This window comes from Zingiber officinale, chromosome 4B (genome assembly GCF_018446385.1).
Source record: "Zingiber officinale cultivar Zhangliang chromosome 4B, Zo_v1.1, whole genome shotgun sequence".
NCBI lineage: Eukaryota > Viridiplantae > Streptophyta > Magnoliopsida > Zingiberales > Zingiberaceae > Zingiber > Zingiber officinale.
Genome location: NC_055993.1, coordinates 101,256,283 through 101,273,054, shown reverse-complemented (window position 1 = coordinate 101,273,054; position 16,772 = coordinate 101,256,283). Strand labels below are relative to the sequence as shown.

At 36.9% G+C, this 16,772-nt stretch overlaps 2 protein-coding genes and 1 long non-coding RNA gene across 4 annotated transcripts in view; all 3 read left to right on the top strand.

Moving 5' to 3' along the window:
* Positions 1–3,708, top strand: part of LOC121975753 — a 29,994-nt gene extending 26,286 nt beyond the window's left edge. Inside the window, exons 2-3 of the long non-coding RNA XR_006110412.1 lie at positions 2,997–3,118; positions 3,196–3,708. This is a non-coding gene — a long non-coding RNA (uncharacterized LOC121975753). The remainder of the gene's footprint in view (positions 1–2,996; positions 3,119–3,195) is intronic.
* A 953-nt stretch (positions 3,709–4,661) lies between these two features.
* LOC121975751 (disease resistance protein RGA2-like) lies at positions 4,662–8,168 on the top strand. The gene is made up of 2 exons (XM_042527585.1): positions 4,662–4,828; positions 5,377–8,168. Exon 2 carries the CDS (start codon positions 5,385–5,387, stop codon positions 7,380–7,382), a length of 1,998 nt encoding a protein of 665 aa, XP_042383519.1. The 5' UTR covers positions 4,662–4,828; positions 5,377–5,384; the 3' UTR covers positions 7,383–8,168.
* Positions 7,836–10,503, top strand: LOC121975752 (disease resistance protein RGA2-like). 2 transcript variants are annotated; one of them, XM_042527588.1, is made up of 4 exons: positions 7,836–9,488; positions 9,665–9,758; positions 10,150–10,199; positions 10,313–10,503. In XM_042527588.1, exons 1-2 carry the CDS (start codon positions 7,836–7,838, stop codon positions 9,713–9,715), a joined length of 1,704 nt encoding a protein of 567 aa, XP_042383522.1. In that variant the 3' UTR covers positions 9,716–9,758; positions 10,150–10,199; positions 10,313–10,503. The 2 variants fall into 2 exon arrangements, with proteins under 2 accessions (XP_042383522.1, XP_042383520.1); XM_042527586.1 differs by having other exon boundaries at positions 10,271–10,503.
* Positions 10,504–16,772: the final 6,269 nt, after the last annotated feature.

The window sequence follows — 16,772 nt, the reverse complement described above, 5'->3', positions numbered from 1 at the left end:
CTCCAATATTGTGGCGAAATCGTCTCCCTAGTGAAACCCTACGTAATGTCTTTGTACCTTGATCAATCGACATCTAGCATTTAGACCTAAAAATCCAATGTTTGCGAGGCTCAGGTGTAGGGTTTTAGGGGTTTTGTCAATAATATTCTTTCATAATGGCGCAAAGAAGGGGATCGGGTGTATCGTCCTCTCCACTTGAATTATCTGTAAAGGTATTGCCTTTCTAAACTCTGTTAATCTAAAACTCTGTGATTTTGAAAAGCTCAACGAAAATGATTTTAAAATTTTTAAATTTTCATAATTTAGGATTCAGTGGATGTTGGACTGAAGCTGCATTGGAACAGTGTCTTAGGTCACTTTAAAAGTTTTTTTCAAGCATCCACAAAGAAAGGAAGACATCATGGATCTGTGATTTTACATGACCGACATATAGCATTGATCAAACAGTCACCCTTTAGTACTTTTTTGGACATACAAGATATGCAGCATATCCGTGATATTTTGGCCAATATATTTCAAAATTGGGATTCAAGTACTCAAACCTTCAGATTCTCAGGTACAATGTAATTTTATTACGAAGTAGTTGTATAGTAAAAGCCAATATTTTGTAAAGATGAATATTTTTGTCAGCTAATGGCACTGATAGTGGGTTTCTATTGCAAATGAGGGGCTTTAGGCTTGATACGATATCGTATCAGGCCCACCGTGTGGCGAATATTTAAGTATATGTTGGTAGATGTCAACTAATCATTTAACTTGGTCAGACGTTCCGATTGCCTTCACAAGAAGAGACGTTTCACTGCTGCTTGGTATTGCAGACCGAGGAGCTTCGATTCCGATCAATTCAAATAAAGCATGCGGTGACCTCTTTCTAACATACTTCTCAAACAAAAAAGAAGTTACTAGATCAAGAATTGAGGAGTTGCTTAAATTTTATGGCAATCGCGTTGAAGGAGAAGATGATGTTTTATCATTTTGCAAATTCTATATTTTGTATATATTTGTTTGTGTCTTATTTTCTTCTAGTACATATAAGGTTCCCTTATGTCTTATAGATATAGTAGATGATCATGAGAATCTTGCTAGATTCAACTGGGTTGAAGCTATCCATGAATTTATGGCTCCACAATTACCTAAGATTGGGGACATATTTTCTTCAACTCGGACAACACATTCTAACACTAACCTCTCTTACCTAAAGGGGTTTGCTGGTTTTTTGGCACTAAGTTTAAAAATGATGGTAAATTTAACAAAAATTTGCGGACATGTATGAATAGTTAACACTTGTGATGGTGAATCAGGCATGGTTTTTGGAGCATGTTCCAATCCAAAAATCATACAAAATAGAAGGAGCAAGAATAAATAAGTGGAGGAATATTCCTTCACATATTAGTAAGGTGAGGGATTTGTTCGATCGAGTCTCATCTGAAGAGGTAAATTTTAATTACTATGACCTTAGTTTGGTTAAAAGGAATTTTTTAAACATGTGTTTAAATATTTTGACAGATTCTGATCGACCTAATCCCTACCCAATATGAGAAATTATTGGTTGAGAACCTTGTTGACGTTGATGACATTACACGTGAAATGATCACATCACAGTTTGAAGAAAATGAAGAAGGAAGGCAAAGTAATAAGGAATGTTGTAATTGCATTATTCAATCAAACAGAATTAAGGAGCTAACAATGAAAAACATGCATTTGAATGATAGGGGTGAAAGACTTACTTAAAATATTAGAAAATAAAGGCATGCAATCGCAATATAGCGAGTCTGTAGACGATCCTTAATGCGAACCAGTAGCTTTTGCAACTGGAAGTAGGAGAGGACGTGACAGAAGTCGCTATAATTACTGAGATACTCCAATTGATAGTCCATTGTGGCTCCAAATTTTATCTAAGAGGCAACGGAGAAATATACAAATATGTGAGCCTGCGGAGAACGTTTCAAGACAAGGAGAGGGGAAAAAAGTTTAAAGGAACATGATGTGCTGGAGTAGGGGAAAGAGAAAATTAATGTGGATGATATGGAAGAAGAAAGAGAGATTGTAGAATTGAAGGAAGATGAATCTGAAGAAGAGGTAGAGAATGATGCAGATAGGATTGCTTCACAAAACCAAATGACGAAACAAGCCATTGCTGTAAGTAGATATTTGCTAAATTTATAGTAATTTGTTTGATTTAATTCACTATTTAAAATTCTTTTATGTTGATGGACATAGTTTGTGAAGAAGCAATTTAAGAATTCGAAGAAAAAAAACAAGATCAAGATATGACATACTTGTTAAAAGTGCTGGAGAAACTAAAGTATGTGAATTACATAGTTGATGTAATTAATTTATAAGTTAAGACAATTATATGCTTTTCTAATTTAGATGATTATATGGTTCTATAATTAAATTATGTGAATTATAATCATTGCTCTAATTTATAGGTTTACAAATGAATTCGTTTGGGAGGAGTCATCCTTTGCTTTAAATGTGTATTTCCTCTTATCTGGTGTGAATAGAGAGATGTTGACAAATTGGGAGGTAATAGACACATATTGTAAGATTCTATTTAAGGGGGCATCCTCGTCTGGTAGGACATACAACAAGTTTATTTATTGTTCAACCTTCTTCACAGTAAGAAATTTATTTGAGAATAGTTCAAATTTGAATACATTGTATTATGGTTAAGTATGTATGAATTTGTATTTTTGTAGTCATTAATAAAATTCTCAAGCAAGGTTGCCTTCCAACAACTGATAAAGACAGATACAGAAGATGAAGAGGCTAGGCATATTTTTATACCATTGTGCAGTGATAATGTACACTTCCACTTGTTGGTGGTCGACACCTATTCATTGACGTTTAATCATTACAATTCTCTAACAAGTGGAAAAAAAATATAGCTATTAATTTGATGAGCGGTGAGCATCTAATATTCATGTGTATGTTTGTATTGTAGTATAAATGCTAGTTAATGTCGAATTTAAATTTCCTCCTCAATCTTACAGGTATTAGATTTAAAGCTGTATAGTCGTGAGCATCTTGCTGCTATTGATCCAAAATTTGAAAGGCATCGCCCATTCGATCAATGGATGTCTTGTACAATAGAATGTCCACAACAATAAGCCAGGTAAGTTGAGCAAATAGTGTGAATAGAAAATATTGATTTAAAATATTCAACATTAAATTGGTGATTTTATATTGCAGCCTTGACTGCGGTTTCTTTGTGATCCAATACATTCGATGTATTCTGTACGGAATGAAGATGGACTTCAAGCAATGAGACATGAAATCAATTTTGAGGGATAAGTTTTGTAAAACATTGGATTAAATAGCCTTAGTGTTGTAAGGTAAAAAGTTGGTGGGCAATGTAAAGGTACAATTACTTAGTGTTTGTAGTTTTATATGTGTGTATGTAGTCTATGTGGTTTAATACAATGGTATGTATGATATGAGAAGGGTACACTAAACTGTCACAAGAATAATACAGTGGTACAATGTTTACATCGAAATTTAAATTAGGCATGTAAATATGCAAATCCAAAGTAAATATGGTTTGAGTAAAAAAAAAATTGTTATCCTGGTAACTCCAAGCTTCACCTGTTATGTGCCAAATGGCACGGAGCAAGAACTTTTAATTCAGGGTGTATAAATAAATTTTGACACCATATATAGCTCCTCCCCTCTCAAACCTTCACAGGGAAGGTGATTTCAAGTAAATCCAAGTAGGGTAGGGCCATCAGATCAAAACTCACTGATGGACCTAGACACTTCTGATTGGACCTATTTTAGTTCGAGTGGGATTCTGGAGTTTCAAGGACTCTAACGGTGCTAGCAAAACATGATTTACAGCTCTCTAGGGGTGGTAGCAAGTTTTGAAAAAAAAAATCAGCTTCTGTTGGGCCTAATATGATACCATATCAGGCCCAACGTGGCCCTTAATCTCTATTTAGTATTTGTCTTAAAAATAAAATAGTGGTTTATGGTTCTCCTAACTTAAAAGGTGTTGTTTAGAATTTACAGTTCCTCTACTCTCAAACCTTCGTATTGAACGAGAATTTGAGGAAATCAAATACCATAAAAAATAGAGTAATATATAGAATAAAATTAATCGATACGTTATGAGCGAAAAAATTTTAATTTTTGAATAACTATAATAATTGCAGATAAGATATGAGTACTAATATATATATATATATATAATGTTCAAAAATTTGATACTATCTCTCCCTTCTATAACCTAAAAACGTGCTACCATGGATTTTAAATCAACAACGTGGGGAGTGAAATATAGCTAATAGTATTGTAACATAGCTTTAATCTTTGCCTAATATTTGACTTAAAAATAAAATGACGATTGTTGGTTCTCATAACTTAAAAGGTGGGCATTAAAATTCATAGCTCCTCCCCTCCAAAATCTTCCTACTGAATGAGAATTTGAAGAAAAGTAAATACCTTAAAAATAGAGTAATATATAAAATAAAATAAATTGATACAATATGAGTTAAAAAAATTACTATTTTGAATAAATAAATATATATATAAAAGTCACCAAAATAGTCTCGGTTGACAGGAAATTAATTGACAGTCCTATTCTAATGCAGATCCAATTAATGTATATCTTAATGGCTCCTGAATATGATCTCGACGGTCATATTCTAATGCAGATCCAATTAATTGACAGGAAAGTGCAGACAACATCTACGCAGAAAGTCAACTCGTCTTCTTGGTTAATGGATAGGAAAGTGCAGGCAACATCTACCTAGAAAGTCAACTCGTCTTTTTGGTTTTTCTGCATATCTAACAGAATAGCATTCGAGCTCTGTACAACTTCAACCAGGTAATCAAGCTAACTTTCTTCTTCTCTACCTTGTTTTTGGTCAATTTTTTCTTTAGCTTCTTTCTCTTTCTCTCTCGGTTGTCTAATGATCGATATCAATTTACCTTTTTCTTGCTGCAGATTAGAGGAAAGTTGTCTGAACAAGTCTACTTATTATTATTCTTTTTATTATTTGAACAAGCTTAATTGTGAACAAGCAGATCTGATATATTCCTCTTTTATCCCTTTTCTGTTTGTGTTATACTAATTTTCTTTTCTCTAAGATCTCAGTTATTATATATGTTTTTTTAGGAAGTTGAAGATCACGAATAATATCTAGTTTATCTTAAATCATCGATCGATAGCTGAAGCATTGTTTGTTCATTTACCTTTTGTTCCTGGTGACCAAAGTTAGTTGTCTGAACAAGTTTAGTTTTGGTTAACAAGTAGATGTTCTCCTTTTGTCCCTTTACTGTTTCTATTGCAGATTTGTTTTTGAGATCCCAGCTACTATGTCTCTTTTAATAGACGAAACAATATCTAATTTATCTAAAATCATTGATCAATAGCAGCAGTTATGGACATAGTCTCGCCAATACTGGAGAAGGCAGGTGCAAGTTATGTCATCAATAAACTAATTGATGCAGCCACTGGTTATGTGCAAGATCAGTACTACTGGAAAACTGACTTGCAAGGAGAATTGCAAAACCTCGGACGCTTACTTCCTCAGATTCAAGCAGTTGTTGACTTTGCCGAACCTAGGTTAACTATGTATGAATCTTCTAATCCAGCATTAATCAAGTGGCTGTGGCAGTTCAGGAATGGGATCGATGAGGCTGAGGATGTGTTGGATGATCTGGAATATATTGAACTGGAGAAGAAAGCTAACAGTGACAAAAGTAGGCTTTCTAGAAGGGTTGATGCTTCTGTTAAAGCTGCAAAAAGATTACTGAAATTTGATGATGTTCTTGGAAGATTAAGGGCATGCGTGAAGAATTTGAACACCTTTGCTTCAGATGTCCAGAATTTTTTGGCACTGGTGACGCAAACAGTTGGCATCGGAACTGGACAAATGCGGTATTATCATTCAAGTAGAATCACCAATCCTTTGCCTGTATTATCATTCAAGGGACGTGAGGACGAAAAAGGAAAAATCATCCAGTATTTGCTAGGAGAGTCAGTGGAAAAATCTGAAATGTGGATCAATGAGAGTGTGCATTGCCTGCCTTTGGTAGCGATTGGTGGTATGGGGAAGACTGTGCTCGCTAAACAAGTCTTTCATCATTTTGAAAACGTGAAAAAAAAACACTTTGACATCAAAATCTGGGTATGTGACTCCTTACCTGATCTCAATGCATCAAGTCTTATAAAGAAAATTCTAGAGTATCAAACTGGCGGATCTGAATCTGGGCCATTGGAACGCCTACCGGTGAAGCTCCAGAAGATTTTACATTCCAAAAGATTTTTACTTGTCCTAGATGATGTTTGGGATGACAATAACCAAACAGAGTGGGAGAAACTATGTGCTCCGTTGGTATATAGCCAAAAGGGAAGCTGGATAATATTAACAACTAGATTGAGATCAGTTGCGAAAATGATCTCAAAAGTAATCAGAAGCACAATGGAGCCAATGATATTGCGGGGCTTGTCAAATGATGAATGTCGTTCACTCCTCTATGAGCATGCATTTTCTGGTGAAGACCCAAATAAATTCCCGCTTCTTAAAGAAATTGGTGAAGAAATAGTGGAGAAATTGAAAGGTGTACCTCTTCTAGCAAAGTCAATTGGAGGAGCGTTGAACAGTAAACTAGAAGCAGATCACTGGACGAGTATTTCAAGAAGTGAATTATGGCAAATGCCAATTGATTCAAAATATGAATTCAATCCAGTTCTAACACTCAGTTATGTGATGCTTCCACCACGCTTGAAGCGATGTTTTTCCTACTGCAGCATATTTCCACAAGATTACCAATTCAAAAAGCAAAAGCTAGTGTGCATGTGGGTGGCAGCAGACCTAATTTACAAGGATGAATTAGAGGATGGCTTGGATGAGGAGGACATAGCTAACCGTTGCTTTGATATATTGTGCAACAAATCTTTCTTTGATGTGCATACCTATAGTCGGAGTCTGAGTCGCAGTCAAATGCTATTTTGCCAAAGATATTCTCTCTATGATTTCAAAGAAGATTTTTATACCATGCATGATATGTTGAACGGTCTTGCTTGTCATGTCTCACGCTATGAATGTTGTAGAATTGTGCATGACACTCCAAGTCACATTTTGGACAATAATGTCATCCGCCATATATATGTTACCGGTTCCCATGCTCAACTCCATGATCTAGCTAAAATAGTGAGCAAACTCAAGCACTTGAGAACACTCTGGATAAACTATCACGGGGATCCTCAAAAACTTGATGATTGTATTCGATATGCCTGTAAATCATCAAGAAGAATTCGGGTATTGATTATGGAGTCTAATTATTCCAGATCATCTTATCAGTGTTTGAAAAGCATCAATGACTTTTTAAAACTACGATTTCTTGAAATGACAGGTCTTTTGCTACCACCATAAATATCAAAATGTAAGTTCTACTTCTTACAAGTTTTAATTGGATACAATGTCATTCTGGCAAAAGAGGTAAATAAGTTGACCAACTTAAGACATTTATATGAAGTGGATAACGATGCATTTCTCTCGGTGGCAAAAGTAGGAAAGTTAACATCCCTTCAGGAATTATGCTTCACGGTGGGCACAGAACCCAAATATAGAATTGATGAGTTGATGAATATGGATAATCTCCGTGAATTAATTATTAGACAACTTTCCAATATACAGAGTCTTGAATAGACCAATAAGGTTAACTTGGTCAGGAAAAGTTATCTGACAAGACTAGCACTGGACTATTGGCCAATAAGTAGTAATCCTGACTTTGATCAACAGGAGGTTCTCGTGGCTCTACGACCCCCTCCCACGATTAGAGAACTCTACATTAGACATTATAGCGGTGCTAGGCTTGCACCGTGGATGGATACTCCATCTCTTTCTCGGCTTGAAGTTCTTCAATTAGATTCTTGTACAAGTTGGGAAGAGTTGCCCCCTCTATGGAAGTTGCCCTGCCTTAAGTTTGTAAGATTGAATGGCATGGAAGCTATAAGAAGTTTGGGTTGCCACTTCTCCAATAAGATGGACATACACTTTCCAGTTTTAGAGAATCTTGTATTTTATGACCTTCCGCTCTGGGAGGAATGGAATGGTGCGGATGATTATATATGGTTCCCTCATCTCAAAAGATTTGAAATTCATGACTGTCCCAGACTAAAGAAAATTCCGGACCTTCCGTTGTCTATAGAGAAACTCCACATGCGAAATTTGGGGTTAGAAGCTCTTCCACGGTCCTACATGTGTTCTAATGGTTCTAGGACATTTGGAGGATTTAAGCCGATGATGTCCCTCGAGTCCCTTGATATTTATAAATGCCCAGGGATTGTACAGATTGGATCAATTGGTGAAGAGGATGATAATCTCCTTCCGTCATCACTGAAAGAACTTGGACTTGGAGGAATTCTTGTTGAACACAAATATTTGGCAAGTTATCTACAAGGTCTTATTTCGCTCACTAACTTGTCTTTAAGTTGTTCACGGGGCATGACATCACTTCCTTTAGCAAATGAGCTGGAACATCTAACTAAACTTCAACGCTTAAATATTTGGAGGGGTGAAGCCTTGACTTCACCTGGAGATTTATATATTATAAAATCTCTTAAACATCTAGACATTTATAATTGTCCAAAATTCCTCTCTGAGGTTGAGTCACAGGAATTTTTCAAAGACAAGACAAGGAAACATGCAGTATCATCTTCCTCAGTTTTTGATCACTCTACAAGTAATAAAGCTGCTAGCATCCTTCCCTCCTCCCTTGAATACCTATATTTTACAAACTCAGATATTTCACAAGAGTCATTGGGTCGATGTCTTCATGGCCTTACCTCCCTAGAAAGGTTGGACATATCAGGTTGCCATCATTTGGTGTCTCTTCCCAACATAGAGTATCTGCATAATCTGATAGCATTGCAGATATTGGATATTTCTGATTGTAAAGAATTATGTGAATTGGAGTCATTGACAACACTTACCTCCCTCAGAGAATTGCATATTGAGCGTTGCCCCAAATTACTCGCTATAACATTTTCCACTCTACAAAATCCTGCAACAAAAACAAAACAAGGTGCCACAAACATAAAGAAGGGAACATTACCTTCACTTGAAAAGATTGAGATCGACAACATCTTCTATCTACCCATTTTGCCCATTCTAGAAAGGCTAAACACTATTTCTATCCAAAACCAAAAAGATAATCTCTTGGTACCTCAAGAGAGAGAGGAGTGGTTGTTGCAATATCGGGAGTCTCTGGAAGTTCTAAAATTGAAGCGGATGCCTCATCTACAATCTTTACTTGCAAGTTTGGAGAGTTTTTCATCGCTCAAGGCTCTTACAATATATTCTGCACCAGAACTCAAGTCACTGCCGAGGATGCCTGCCTCATTGGAGCAACTAACGATTTCTGGATGTAGTGCAAAGCTTAAGAAGCGTTGCCAAGAGAACATCGGTCCGGACTGGTCTAACATCAACCATATCCCTGACATTAATATTGAAACAGATGAAGAGGACAAGAACGAGGTGTGTTAATGCTAACAAGGAATCATCACTTTGTTCATACTGCATCTTATGTTTTCTTTTTTAATTACCTCATTATCACTTACCATAGTTTTCTCAAATTGCTTGTGTCCATTTTATCTCTAATCTATTTAATAACCTTCATGTTGTTATTTTGTGTTCTATACGTATCACCTCAGGCTCAAGTCAATTGCAACTGTGTCAGCAGCAGACTTTGGAGTTCCACATGATCATATATAATACCAAGCATAACACCTGGCCATTCATCAAAAGGTCAAGTTACCAGGCACAAGACCTGGTCATATCTTTGTGCTTTAAGTTTTTGTTTCCATTCATTTTGAAAATAAACCACAAAGAGAAAGAACCAATACCGTGATATTACTCACCTTGGGTGTTGTTTCCACATTTCTAAAACACAACTGATTTCTAAAGAGGTTGATGCTTCTGTTTAAGTTGCAAAAGGATTACTGAAATTTGATGATGTTCTTGGGAGACTTAAGGTTATAGTCATGGTTGGTTATGCATAGTATAATCTCATCTTCTATTATTTGAATATTTCCTTCAAAAATGTACTGAGCATATTTATCTATTTTCACTTTATATTATTTGTTTTCATGGTAAATTAATCTTCTTGCCCATTTCTGAACTCTTGAAATGTTTGCAGGGTGACTAATAGTCTTAAAAAGAACATCATATGGACTATCCATCCCAGAGGTAATATACATCTTTTCAATGTGATTAAGCAAAAAACATGCAATTTGCTGATTTTCTTGAGTGTCTATCAGATCCACATTTAACAGTGAGCAGATTTTGCTACCAATAATTAGGTGACGATCAAACTTTTCTTCCACTTTTGTCGCTAAACCTACAAGCATTGTAGCTTCTGGTGAAAAATATGAACAAAGACTACATCTGAAGTGCATCAGCAGCTTCCTCAAGCTCTCCCCTCTCCTCTTGTTGATAATTGGTTTGTCTCGGTACTAATTCGAACAAATCTATAAGAATTTCCAAAATGTAATTGATCTCACAAGCTTGTATATTTAGTTCAACGTTTGTGTGGTTTAACATTCAACTTGTGATGCTCATTGAGATGATACATTCATCTGTTTTTTCTTGATTACTTGTACTTTACTCATATTCATCAACTGTTCAATTGCTGTAACAATTTCTACAGAATTTTTCCCATTGAGTTCTTTGTTTGTGTCTCATATCCACACAATAGTCGAATATAATCAATGATGCTTCAGTAGTAGTGGCAGAGTTCTTCCACTTTATTCTTACAAATATGATGGAACAAATTAAAGAGTTACAAAGAATCAAAGCAACAAATCAAGGACACAAACCACTCAATAGAAATATTAGTTGTCCCTTATAAATTTTAAATTCATTTCATCTCACCTCTAAAAAAGAGATTTTAGATTAATGTATCCTTAAACGTATTTTTCTAAACACTTTTCCTTTCCTGCAAAAAGGGAAAAAAATTGAAAATTTCTTTTCAATCAAAGCACAGAATTTATAGGCGTTCTCTCGATAAGTATCCATCAGTTCTGGAAATGCATATTAACTAAATGTAAAAAATTGATACATGCTACACCAGACCATCAACCAAACTAAACTAAAATTAATTTGGCTTAAAAAAACAATTGCATCAATGAAGTTTAACTCACAGTCTGAAGTTGCAGATCCGTAGATTATATTGGGGCAATTTCCCTAGATCAAGTTTGATCAGTTTGCTAAGCTTGAGTTGCGTCAAGCTTGAGTCGGGATTTGAGTTTTGATGTTTGACAATATAAGGAGATTACTGGAGCAATCGTCCGATTATGGAGATGGTCAAAGGGTTGACCAGGTTGATGAGAATACAAGTAAAGTAGGTCAAGGTTGACAGGAGACTTGACTGGGAAAATCCTAACTGGATGTTAGGCATTTGGAAAGTCCTAGTGAGGAGCTAGTAAGGAGAAAGTCCTGGTGAGGAGCCAGACAACGTGAAAGTTCTAGTGAGGAGCTAGGCAGGAGAAAGTCCTGGTGAGGAGCCAAGCAATTGGAAAGTCCTGGTGAGGAGGCAGGCAGTTGGAAAGTCCAAGTGTGAACTTGGCAAAGGAGAAAGTCCTGGTGAGGAGACGGGCAATTGGAAAGTCCAAGTGTGATCTTGGCAAGGTAAGTCCTAGTGTGACTTGGCAAGGAGAATCTGACAACTAAGATGAGGCCGAAAGAAGCTTCTGAAGGCAAGGGGTGCAGGATGGGGAGATATCTGAGGGACACAAGGCTGATGGAGGAGACTAGAAGGCTAGTTCGAGGTTGGTCGGGTGTGGCCAAATGCTAGGCATAGAGACCCAACAGGTCACGGTTGACCGAGAGTTGGGTTGGAGACTTTGAACTTGAGATTGAGTCAAGTCCAGGATGGTCAATCGACTGGGAAATCGATTGAACCAGGTTCCAATCCATCAGCCGATCGATTGGAGTGTGTTGCGAAGGAAGAAATGGCCCAATCGATTGGTCGATCGATTGGGAGCATAAGTCACGAGCACAGAGACCTTCCCAATCGATTGGGCAATCGATTGGGAATCTCCAATCGATCGGTCGATCGATTGGAGCTGGGAGTTCTCGTGCGATCGCGAGAACACAGAAAGCATCTGAATCGATCGGTTGATCAATTCAGACTATCCCAATCGATTGGTTGATCAATTGGGATTCGACCGTTGCGCAGGATGCAGGTGATGGACGGTTGCGATAGAGCGGCGCTGACGTGGCAATCGATTGAGGATGGTTTCAATCGATTGGGAGCACAGGATATAGCCGTTGCAGAGCGATTTCTCCGTGGATCTTTGCGATCTTTTCCTGCGAGCTTACAGCGATCTTCACAGCAATTTCTTCAGCACTCATGCCAGTTCTTAAAGGCACTTGAGGAGCATCTTCAAGGTTCAAGAGGCAACAACAAGTAGCAAGAAGAAATGTGTATTCACTTATATTCTTAGAGTTTCTTCTTGTATTTGTGTTTGTGTTGTGTGTGAGTTTGTATGAGGCTTCTCCGCCTCCGGCTGCGACCGAGAAGGAGTTGTTATTAGTGGAGATAACGTGTCGTGTATGGATCCTTGGATTAGTCACCTCTTCTTGAGGTGGATACCAAGTAAATCGTAGGTGTTAGCATTGTGAGTGTTTGTCTTCGAGTATTCCGCTGCACAACAACAAGACGAAGCAAACCAATGCAAGCGCGACGAAACGCTATTCACCCGCCTCTAGCGGGCACATCGGTCCCAACAATTGGTATCAGAGCGAGGTCGCTCTTCTACGGACTAACCGCCAAGAGAGCAAGAAGCTAGAGGAAGAAGAAGATGGAGATTGAAGGACCACTCGGATGGGATATCCGAATTCCACCTCCGTACGACAAAGAATACTTCAATTATTGGAGGATGAGGTTGGAAACTTGGTTCCAAATGGATTGAAACCAATGGGTTGCATTGAAAGATCCATTTGAGCCTCCAAAGGACATAAAGGGGAAGCGCCTCCGACCTCGACATTAGACTTAGGAACAAAGGGAGCAAGCGGAGGCGGATAAGGAGGTAACAAAAATTTTGTTAAATCTATTACCCTCTAACATAATTTTGAGTGTAGGTGAATGCACGAGTGCAAGTGATCTTTGGAAAAAGGTCATTGCCTATCATGAGAACCCCACTCAATTTCAAGGAGTGGATGAGCCTAAGGAGAAGGGTTCATTGATCCAAGAAGAGAAGGATCAATCCGATGTTGACACGAGGGCAACATTCGAGGAGGAAAAGAAAGAGGAGAAGAAGGAAGATGAGGAGAGATCATCCACATCTTCAAGAGAGGAAGAGGTGGAAACATCCACATTCTCAAGGGTTGAAGAGGTGGAAGCACCCACATCCTCAAAAGGAGAAGAAGAAGAAGATGATGCAACCTCCACAATTCAAGATACATCAAATGGAGAATCAAGCATCATCCCTACAAGCAAAGGTATAGAAACCTCAATTAAAAATAAAAATCATGTCATTTGCTTTGAGTGTAGGGAACATGGACACTATAAGAGCAAGTGTCCAAAATTGGCCAAGAAGAATGGTCAAGTGACAACCAAGGCTACGGAGAAGCCTAAAGTGGTTGGTCCCGTGGAACGCAAAAGTAAGGAGCACATTGTGTGTTTCTTGTGCCAAAATGGGCATTATCGAAGTCAATGTCCAAAAGGGAAGAAGACAACTAAAGTCAAAGGAGGAAGCACAAGTCAAGGGGAAGTTTCTAAGAGCAAACCCAAGGTAACCTTTAATAGTGCAATTCCTCTTAGTCATGATAAAATGTATGTTAGAAATAACCCTTATCATTTTAATGTAAATTATCATGAAAGTAGGAAGCATGATAACGTTAAGGGAAAATACATTCCTCCTCATGCTAGAACTACCACACCTAAGTTTAGGAAGGTAGATAATATCTTAGGCAATAACTCTAAGGATTATAGATATATGCCAAAATATAGAAATGCTCATAGGGATCAAGAAAAATCCAAATATATGGATTTAATGACGAAGAACCAAGTCTTGAGGTCAAGACTTGATAATTTAGAAAGGACTCTTGCAAGAATGGAAAACATGCTTAGGGGTCAAAATGAGCATAACCTAGGAAAAGCTAGACAAGAGTCATCCAATGGCTATAGAGGTTTGGGATACAAACCTAAAGTCAAGAAGGATGTGACTTCTTTTCATAGGGTTCCATATACCTATGGGACCAACCCTAGGTGTAAAGGTCAAGTCAAGGATACTAGGAAAGGAATCCCTAAAGGTTCTTTTGGCAAGACCAATGTGACTAAGACTTCTAAGAAGTCTAACAAAGTCACAAAGAATGTTACAAGGGAAGTTATCCCTAAGAGTGACCTAGTAGAAGTGACCAATGCTTCTAAGAAGCCTAGAAAGGCCCTTAGGAAGGTATCTAGGGAAGCTATCCCTAGTGAGTACCTAGAGCATCCAAGAAGTACCAATAGGTATTGGGTTCATAGGAGCATATTTTCTACACCCTAGATGGGTTTAGAGAGTGTCAACTCCAATTGGAAAGGTAGTTAACCTAACCTTGATAAAGTTGACACTTAAGAGCATTTCAAGGTTATTGTTAACCTTTGAAAATGAAAAGGATTATTGGATTACTCTTTGAAAGAGTAATATATGTGCCAAAATTTGAAGAGTTGAACTTAATCTAAATTGGCATACTTAAGAAAAGTATAAGAAAAATTAAGTTAGAATTTTGATACTTTCTTAAGGAATCAAGAGAAAACTCATGCTTTAATCAAATGTGATTAACCCTTGAAGAGCAAAAAGGTGCCAAGTTTTGAGGATTTGAAATTAGGTTAAATTGGCACACTTGGGAAAGCAAAAGAAATGTGAAGTTAGGACTTAGATAACTTCTTTAAGAGTTAAGAGCAAATCTAAGTCTTAAATCTAAGAAGATTACTCCTTGGGAGAGTAACATATGCCAAACAAATTTTTGAGGATTTAATTCTTAATTTCAATTGGCACAAATAAGAAAGGGTAAAAGACATGCCAAGTTGGGTTTTGACATTTCTTTAAGAAATAGGCAATCTAGGTTAATTTTAAGGTCTAGCTAAGAATTAAGGATACTTAGATAGATTATCTAGGTATATTTTACTTATGCTAAAGTGTCATGATTGGTTGCCTATCATATGTCATGACATCATGCGTAGCATTCATGTTTATTATACAAAACACCAAAAATATCATGTCATATCATACATACATCATGTAGCTATAGCATGCTTTTCTTTTGAAAATTACTTATTTTGATGTATGTCATTAATCATCATGCATCATGTCAATTTCCTTGTAATTAAGGACAAAAGGAATTTATTATGAATGGTAAATATCCCAACAAGTGAGATTATGCCAAATGACATCCTAGGTGGATGATCATAAGTCTCATAATGCCTAGATAGATATGCATGATCCCTTCGTTTAGGGCAAAACAAAATTTACATCTTACAAAGAACCGTAAGGTGACTTGTATGTGTTTTAGTACACATTAGATACAAGTGAGATGTTAGGATGGTGAACAAAACTCAAGATGTTGATTTAGTGCATCTTATTGAGTTTTAGGTTCATCAAAACACATAGTTATGTGTCTTCCAATCATTAGGAAAGCTAATGCACAAGTCATGTGCATTGAGCCCAAAGAACATGGTTGGATATTAGTTTTTTTAAAATGGTTTTAAAATACTTTTGAAAACCTTGGTGAAGACTATCTTTTGATAGTATTTATCATTGAAAAGTTAGACACAAACTAAGATAAAACATTGAAGTTTTCAAGAGTTTTCAATTTTTTTTCAATCATTGAAAATAGGAAGTATTTTCATAGAAAACTATTTTTCCTTAATAGAATATATTCTAAATAATATCTACATGAATTTTCATGATTTTTAAAATTTTGTAGAATTTTTTGGGAGTTTCTGAATTTCGCCGAAACTAAATTTCAAGAAATTAGAAACCTAATCAATCAGTCGATCGATTGGGAAACCAATTCCGACGAACAGAAGGTCAGTGAATCGATCAGCCGATCGATTGATCCAGGATGGATCGATCAATGGATCGATTCAGAGGGATTTTTTGCGAGTAGTAGCTTGCGGAATCGATCAATGGATCAATTGAAGTGATTTCAGTCGATTGAATCCCAACTTCAATCAATTGGGAAGTTTGATTTTGGCCTGAAAAGTCTGATTTCAACACTTTAAGCCACTTCAAGTTCCAATAACCATTCCTCACCCTTTGGAATACACTTGTATACATTTAGGGGGAGCTTTCATGATGAAAGCAAGTATGGATTGGTTAAGGTAGACTTAGGTGAAGTTTAGGTTGGGGTTTAGTTTCATTATTGAATTTTGAACCTCAAAACTTCAAGTTTTAGTTTTCCTGACTGTGTAGGAACTCCAAGTCATTGTTGGTGCAATGACAAAAGTTTGACCATGTTTTTAGGGGGAGCTACTCCTTTACTGCTCAAGGGGGAGCATTGGGTTAATGAAGGGGATCATACCTTCATTGGTAAAGTGAAAAATGTTCTTGGATGAGCATTGAAAAGAAGATTACTGTTCAAGGGGGAACATTGAATACAATGAATGGGAGTTTCATTGGGAAGTTGATGCATGTTCTAGGATGAGCATTATGAAGTGAAGTAAAGCTCAAGGGGGAGCTTAGGCGACAATGAAGAATATGAGATCTTCATTGTGGGGTTGTTAACAACATATGAGGTTGTCAACAACGTAGAGTAAACTCTTATGGAAAAGAG